Below are 8,700 nucleotides of genomic sequence, written 5' to 3' on the forward strand. Positions count from 1 at the left end.
ACATATTGGTTGCCATTTATAAAAGCAACCCGGCGAAGCATGAAAAGTGAGTCTAAACCACAAGTAGTACTAGTTGGAAGTCATCTAGACTGTATACCTGCCAATGACAAAGGGAGAGGTATGATTTGTTTATTTCTATTTATCGTTATTCATAATAATTGTCTCTTCCCTTAACCTGCATTTACCTCTTTGTTTTACTCTGCAATACTATTGTCGCCAGGTTGGTCTACTCTTTCTAAAAGCTTCTGTTTTTACTTTCTCTGTTCTTCTTTGTCAGTAAACAAACATACAACGATCATTTAAAAATTTCATATTTGTGTACGTACTAACCAAAACCAAAGTCGCATATGGTTTGGGAATACAGAACTTACAAAACCATATGACCTGCGGATTCTTTGAAGTGTCGTCCACTTGAGATGAATCTGGTATTTATTCCTAGCTATTATGTAAAATCAGGTACATGTCATGTAGCAGCCGATGAATGAACACATTTGTATACTTCCTCACAATGTAATGATATGCTTTTCTTGAAATGATATTAATTTCTTACTTAAGGAAAGGGCTTAGCAGAAAAATTTCTCAAAGATTCACAAGCTGTGTACGATGGAATTCTAGAAATAGATGGATCTCTAATCCTCGTGGATGGACGGGATGCAAAGTGTAATGGGATAGAAACTCTGAAAGGGGTCCTGAAAACCCGAAGAGAGAAGATTGTGGTAAGATACCATCATAAACATCTACCAACAAATAATTCCCCCCCCCCCCCATGAGATGAAAATGAAATGAAAATTTGTTGATATGGTGACTCTCTGAATAAACAAGACTCCGATTCAAAAGTTGCACCTAACCCCATTGAAAATGTTGCTTTTGTTGCTAGAGTGCCTGGTCGTCACTGGTCATCGCTGGTCATCCTTGACCAGTCATGTAGAGAATGTAATGGTACACTGAATAGCTTTTAGAGCAACTTTTGAAAATGCATCATTTTTATTCAAGGAGTCACCATGACTACACACTTTGAGCTATCCAGACAATTGAGGTATCAAAATTTGCAGAATTATAATTGAATTGTTTGGCTATTTCAGTTTTTTTTAATTTGATGCATAGCTTTTGAGTTTTATATTGTAACAAAGGAATAAAGGGGAGTAATTTCTTTTTGATAGGCGTTTATGTAGAAATGAAAAAGTTAATAGAGGTTGTGCACATGACGTATCATACCGTAAATATGGCGGACTTCTGAAATGCATTCAACAAAAGCATCACTGCAATCTACCGCGACAGTTCGTCTTACACCCATAACAAATGCACTACGATCAAATAGGTTGATGACAACATTTGATTGAATGGACTGCACTGTGCCATGATTACGAGAGGGACACCGTTTCAAATCCTTTGAGTTTATTTCAAGCTTATCTATAGTGGCGCAAAAAGAACGGAATCAGGACACTTCACTACTAAGTAATCCATTTCGCCTCCACTACATCTCGCCCGTATACTCCACATCACCTGCACACTACTTTGCCTTCAGTTAAATTAAATCACGGCCCTGTTAGTATAATACTTAATTAGCGACAGTGCAATTACTCTAGTAGATGCCCTTTGCTCTTGCCCCTTTAGTGTAAAGCTGCGTACATGAAAAGTTTCTTGTTATAATACCTACCCTTCCTCGGGTTAGAAGGATTCGAAAATATACAGTTTGACCTACATAGGACCAATCAGGGTGCACACCAGTAAATAGCCCCATTGCATTTGTGTACAAATAGGGTCCGGGAAAACGTAATTTTCTTGACTCCAGAGCGACTCTGTTCTTACCTATTTGTAAGCTTACCAACAAGTGTGTCCAATGCAAGTTTCAAACAGCCAATCACGGCCTTCTAAATGCATGCTCGAACCATGGTGGGAATGATGGGAATGATTTTCTGAAGCTTTTGCAGTTCTATGCCAGAGTATGCCAACAGTCCCAAATTTGGAAGTCTTGCAATGCATTTACAAGATTCAAGATTCATTCATCTTGTAAAGCTATCAGTGATATGAGTATTTAGGCCCTATTTGTACACAAATCTTACCGTTATACTCCTTCAATAGTCAAAAATCTGCAGGTAGTTTGCTAAACATGCTAGAAACCTTGTAATTGATATGCTACACAGTCATTTGTATAAAGATTTTATCAGCAATTTGAACACGGCGAAAACATTATGACAGAGGTCAAAAGGTCAAAATCGTAGTCAACGGTGGAAGGATAACTTTCCACGTTGGAAATCTTGTCCTTCATCCTGTTTTCCCCCTGAAAGTCGCACCCCCATGCCCTTCTGAAAGAAACCTCGTGGCAACGCCACAGGGAGAAGGATGGGAATAGCCCGAAGTGAGAGTGGGGTATTATAAAGTTTGCGAGAGCGAGGTTAGATGAAGAGAGAGGAGGGGCAGCATGGAAAAGGGAGGGAGATGAAACAGGAGGGAAGGGGAGAGAGATAATTTGAGAGGTATGGGGAGGACTGAATGGGTGTGTCATTACACTTTATGTTTCAAATAGAAATATGAAATTGACAAGAAAATGAAAAAACAAAAATATGACTACAGTTCCAAGAACTGACTTTTTTTTTTTAATTGTGTAATTTGATTATACAGAGGTGCAACATTAACAGGCTTTGCTTATCTTTGTACCACCTTCGTCGTGTTATTTTTTTATATATAATATTGTATTTTGTTGTTCATCTTTGATATAAAATCAATCTTACATCACTTTTATTCATTAAAAAGGAAAACAAAAATATACAAATCTAGATCAGTGCCCCATGTTGATGGTGGCACGCAAGATATAAGTATAAAAACACACAAATACAAGACATGTTATAAAACATTGTATAAAAAGGCATAATATAAAATGACAATCAGAAGAGTAAAGAGAGCAGCCTAAAAACACACCAGACACCCAGACTAACAATATAGAAATGTTAAATTTCTAAAAACGGTGGACAAATCCAGGAAGGCTCTTGTTTTGAATGAAAAATACTGAAAGATGAAACAATTGCCAGTTTGGAAAGATTATCCCTGAATATTTTGAAGGAAGTCGGGTTATTGCACAGTTTCAAGATTTCTTTTAAACGATGAATATTGTCTGGTGTAATATATCCTCTTGAACCTACTTCTAAACAAATAAGACTAACTTCGTAACCAGAGTCTTCAATGTCAGCGACCAGGGGGCATATTTATTGCACTTTCGAACATGAGCTTTAGCAACGTTGAATTCAAAAGGGACAGTGAGCTCAATGATGACTAATTTTTTAATGTTTTTCCAAAAAAGACAAATGTCAGGAACCAGGTTTGTAGTTGAACATTCAAAAGGAATTGTTGTGGGGGGTGGAATGTTAGTTGCTCTGGTTACCAAGTCGGACAAAATTTGGGGAGGACTAACATCATTAATAAAGCCCAATTTAATGGTTTTGACAATATAATTGAGAATGTTGTTGTGTCTCCATGTGAACCGACCTTGTTCAAGGGAAGTTTTGCAATGGTTAAGCACGTGGTGGAGGGTCTCACGGTTCCCGCAAGTTCTGCATTTATCAGATGCTGCTTTGCCCCATCGTTTGAGATTGGTCTTATTATTCATTGTGTCACCAAGGGCATTGACCAAAAATTTCAGGACACCGTGGGGAAGATTGTAAATAATGCTCTTCCAATGGTGACATGTTGTTTCAAGAGCAAGAAGATCGAAAAAACGCCCTTGAACAAGGAGAGTTTTAACATGCGAGTGCCACATTTTTTGAACTTTATCTTTCAAATAAGTTTTAGCATTTTTTTGAATAGTTTTGAGAGGAGTGTCAACAGATTTATTTACAATTTTAAAAACCGATTCACTTTCATGAGTTATAGATTTTTTCCTAGTCCAGGATTGTTCCCTATTGAGACGAGTGTCAAGACAGTGGTTGACAAGGGGACCTCCTTTAACTCTAGAAGAGATGTGCGCTGTTAAATGAGCTTCACGGTACAAATCCGAGATAGATTTGATGTCTAAACCTTTTGGCATGTGAAATTAATTTGATTTAATTTGATTGACAAAGGTAGCGGTAACTTTAGTTTAGCAATTCAGCCTATATTAATAATAATAATAATAATAATAATAATAATAATAAACACCCTAAAGCAATCGTCCCCTAATGAATTAACATTATTCCAAAACGGTGGTGAATAATTGCATGATCTATTGATTGTCACATGTTTTGATCGCTTCCAAATTCACGAAACAAGAAGAATAATCCAATAATATGGATACCGAATACAAGGCAACATAATTTTGCTGCAACTTTCAAATCTTGGATTGCTTTCATTTAAAATGAGGTGTCATAATGGGTAGAAATACATGCAATACTGCAACACTCAAATTTGGCATACAAGTAACTGTTTTGGAATAATAGAAATTCATTAAGAGGGTGGTTACTAATGGCCTAGCTGGCTTAAAGATAATATAATGAGGAGATTGGCGCTGGCTTCTGACATAATTCCCACTGAGATGGCCATCGCTTTCATTCATGTTTACTTAAAGAGAAAATTCCATCAGAGGAGTTTTTCTGGGGTAAACCAAACCTTAACGGTTATCAAATTAATCAGTGACAAGGTTTCTTTGAATTTGACAGGTGCTAATTAATGTTTAAATGTTATTACATCAATTAGCATGTGTCACATTCAGAAATAACCTTGTCACTGAATAAATTGATAACCAGGCAGGTTTGGTTCACCTCAGAAGAACTGCTCTGATGGGGCTTTCTCTTTAAATTAAGCACCTAGAAGCAGATGAATGACACGTAGTCATGCATTGAATGTAAACATGGCATAAAGTCTTTTGTGTTTGAGTGTGACCAACAACCCAACTAGTCAGGCTGGCTATTCAAGCCGGCTTGACTAGATTTAGGTTAGTCTAACCCTTAATTCAAACTATATAGGTCACTAGTCAAGCAAGCTAGTCAAGCAGCTGCCTGACTGGCTTAGAACTGCTTTACTAACGTTAGGTTAGATCATGTTAGTCAAGCCTGTATGACTAGCTTAGAATTACATGACTAATGTTATATTAGTCAAAATGGCCACCATCCTGACTAACTTAAAGTTAGTCGTTTACTAGTCATGCATGTATTACTTACTAACTGTTGACGATAGTCAAGCAAGTTAGTCCTGCTTGCACGACTAGGCAAAGCTAGTCACACATGTTAGTCATGCCTGCTTGACTAACATTAAATTGACACCATCTGGACTAACGTAAAGTTAGTCATACTGACCAATTTATATATTTAGTGCAGTTCAACTGACTTTTAAAAAAATACGATACCTTCATAAGTCTACTTAATGACCCTTTCAGGGAACAGAGAAGCTTCCGAAGTTATGCGAAAAGATGCAAAAGATAATCAAACCTTGGCGTGAAGAAGATGTGCCCGTCATCAGTTGGCAGGTATACCAGGAGAGAGTGAAGAGGAAATATCCAGGAATGGATGAGGAAACCCTCCGAGAAGCTACGAAATATCTCCATTTGATGGGAGAGGTATGTCATGTAGATCACTGTAGATATTAGTTTTATTGTACAAACAAAAAACAAATAAAGATGAGAATAGAGAAGCTCCTGTATTTGAAACATTGTAACAGAGTGTTACAACAAACGTTGTAGAGTACATGAAACAAACCCAAGATAATTTAATTTAGTATTTTATTTTTGTTTTTCTTCTTTTTAGGTTTATTGGGCCGAGTTCGAAACAAAGGACGATCAAATAATTTTAAACACCCAGTGGTTTACAACAAATGTCATCGGTGCTGCGTTTGCAGGAGAAGAATTTGCAGCACAGTTCCCAATTCTTCCAAACAAGCCATACTACTCGAAGGAAGACCTGTGTAGTTTCTTCACTGACGAAATGGATCCATCACAACTTATTACGTTGTTGGGACACATGGATCTGGTTCACGAGACGAAAGACAAGAAGTATCTATTGCCAGGTAAATTACCGGCGGACTTACCAGAGGTGGTTTGGGATGATGCAGCATACGATATCAAAGGAATAAGTATAGCATGCGTGGACGAAATAGACATATTCAACCCCAATGTTTGGCCCTCGGTTCAGAAGAAACTTCTAGATGAAAACGAATGCTTGGGATTATCTCGATCAGCAGTGATGTATGCACGTGATTCTGTCAAAGTTCTGGTGCAAATGCCGAAAACGAAACGTGCCATCAATATCGCTGCCATGTGTCCCAACAAAGATGGCATCGAAGCCTGCAACACCAGTCTACAGGAAGTCGTTGAACGGATCCAATTGGAAATCAGTGAGAAATCTTCAGGTACTACTCTTAGGAAAAATTTCATGAGCCAAAAGTCACTGCAGACAAGCAAGAATCTTGAGGATGTCGTGACCTATACTAGAGACGAACTTATACAAGCAGAAACGGGGAATGGATTCGTTGGGAAAAACGAAGATGTAACCAATGTCTTGTTTCAAGGATACGATAAGATGTTCTTACAAGAATTTGGAGCAGATTGTAGATATGAGTGGCTCCCAGTGGATGTAGTCACAAGATGTTTCAGACGACTAGACAGAATCAATGAATGGGAAGAAGACTACAGGGCAGTCGGTAAAGCACTGAAGATCGAACCACATGAAGTAGATCTAAAGGAACAGCCAACCAACAACATAATCAAGAGCTGGTGCAAAAAGAACAAAAGAAAGATGACGATCGGCATGCTGCACAAATTGCTGAGTCGGCTAAGTCTTGTAACCAATGAGGATGCCTTGATAGCCGTAGAGGAGCTGATACACACATTTGAAGCAAAGGTATAAATAAACATAATTTATTCTAATGTATTTCGACTATTAAGGTCATTGATATTACCTTGATGTATTACTCTGTGCGTAATCTTGAAGCTAATAAGACACGATAGAGTATACATTCAAAAATACATGTTATTTGTATACTCGCCATATACTGACCAATAGAAAGCAACATGTAGGGGTGTACATGTATATGTATATACATAAATGTTTATTACATTACCAGGATTTCGTTCTACACTATATATTGAATGGACACCACCATTTTGACAAGTTTAACGAGTTTTCCATTATCCCTATGAAATATAACTTCTGACGTATTTTTTTCTTTGCAGCATCCAAAAGGTGTTTCCAGCAAAGAAGTATTTGAGCCTGGTAAGTGGTTACCTGAATCATTCGTATTGCTGTGAGCATCTTATAAGACCCTAAAGAGATAAGGCACCAGAGACAAATTTGTTCGATAATTGGATCGACCGTCGATGCTGCTTCGATGCTTGTTATTAATGATTTATCAACTAATTAATCAGAATTAACGCTAAATTTATATTGGTCAATATTACTACAGGTGCAAATTATTAGTTTAGCCCAATTAACTACATGTATAGTCAATTAATTAATTTCATAAATAATAAGGATCGACCAAGCATCGATGGTCGATCGAAAGATCGAACTAATTTGTTTCTATCGCCTAAGCTCATTTAAGTCATATGGTGAGTAACTATGATACCTTTTATCATACTTTATACTTCTACAATTCTCTGTTAAAACATTTGATTTATCCATGCCTGGTGTTGATGTTCACTCTACCTTTGTTAATAATATTATGTGTATACATTGCATTAAAATCATATAACCAACATTGTGCTATCAGACATGGTATAACGTACATTGTGCTATCAGACTCAACAACCCAAAATTCCTCATTTCAATAGGCGTGTCTGAATACATTGTGAGTTGTAGACTGGATCTGAAGCGCCAATGGAGGCAGCTGAAAGCGGACATGGACCCTAGATTGTTGGTATCGCGTCTAGAAGAATTCGTACCACCAGATATATGCGCAAAGATTAGAGCATCATCCAGTGACCAAAGAGTGGAGAATGTTGAAACAGTGTTACAATATTTGCTTCATTGCGAAGAGGAAACCTGTCTAAGAGCCTTCTTTGGTAAGATCCCGAGGAGAACAAGTCATTAAATTCCTATGTTTATTGTTGATTTGTTGTCTTTCTAAGTAACTGTAGGGTAGAGGCCCTTTAATAACTGTAATAATAAAGTACTTACACTGCAGAATGTAATCATTCCTACATGTACTGTTCCCAGCGATGTTGACGGTTAACAGAAAGCAGTTTCTTGATGATGATAAATTCCGGAAAGGGTAGAAAATTGGGGCTTTGAACCTAAAAACTATGATTCAATACGGTTATCAGCAGGGAAATAGCAAGCAGGTGGACAGGGTTAGGGAGAGAACTGATAAAGGAGATGTTAAAAGAGATTCTTGCTACGACTTAGTAATCACATACCTTACTTAAACATGTGCGTGTTTTCTTTTTTGTTTGTTTAGACGCTGTACACGATACAGCTAAAAGCAAACAGGCAGATCAAAATGATGGATCAGGAGCTGAGAGGAAAATGGAAGGCAAAAAAGGAGGTAAATTATGATGTATAATGCACTCTGTAAACTATTACCATAAAACCACTGCCTATTATTTTTCATCACTGAAATAGGGCCATAAGACCGGAGGAGGGCTTGTTCCGCAATAGAAGGATTTTCTTTAAAAATCTTGTTGAATAAAAAAAACAAAAAAAAAACGTCTTTATGCTTATGGTAAAAGTACAACAATGATGTGTTGGGGATTTACCGGGAGCGTAATAGTAAATATGTTATTGGGGTATCATCACATGC

The 8,700-nt window shown here is 37.3% G+C and overlaps 1 protein-coding gene across 1 annotated transcript; it reads left to right on the top strand.

Moving 5' to 3' along the window:
* Positions 1–39: 39 nt before the first annotated feature.
* On the top strand, positions 40–8,456 carry LOC140143555 (death-associated protein kinase 1-like). The gene is made up of 7 exons (XM_072165379.1): positions 40–118; positions 556–716; positions 5,345–5,524; positions 5,712–6,803; positions 7,136–7,175; positions 7,733–7,963; positions 8,359–8,456. The coding sequence occupies exons 1-7, from the start codon at positions 40–42 to the stop codon at positions 8,454–8,456; spliced, it is 1,881 nt and encodes a 626-aa protein (XP_072021480.1).
* The last annotated feature ends 244 nt before the right edge of the window (positions 8,457–8,700 follow it).

Source organism: Amphiura filiformis, unplaced genomic scaffold (genome assembly GCF_039555335.1).
Source record: "Amphiura filiformis unplaced genomic scaffold, Afil_fr2py scaffold_23, whole genome shotgun sequence".
Taxonomy (NCBI): domain Eukaryota; kingdom Metazoa; phylum Echinodermata; class Ophiuroidea; order Amphilepidida; family Amphiuridae; genus Amphiura; species Amphiura filiformis.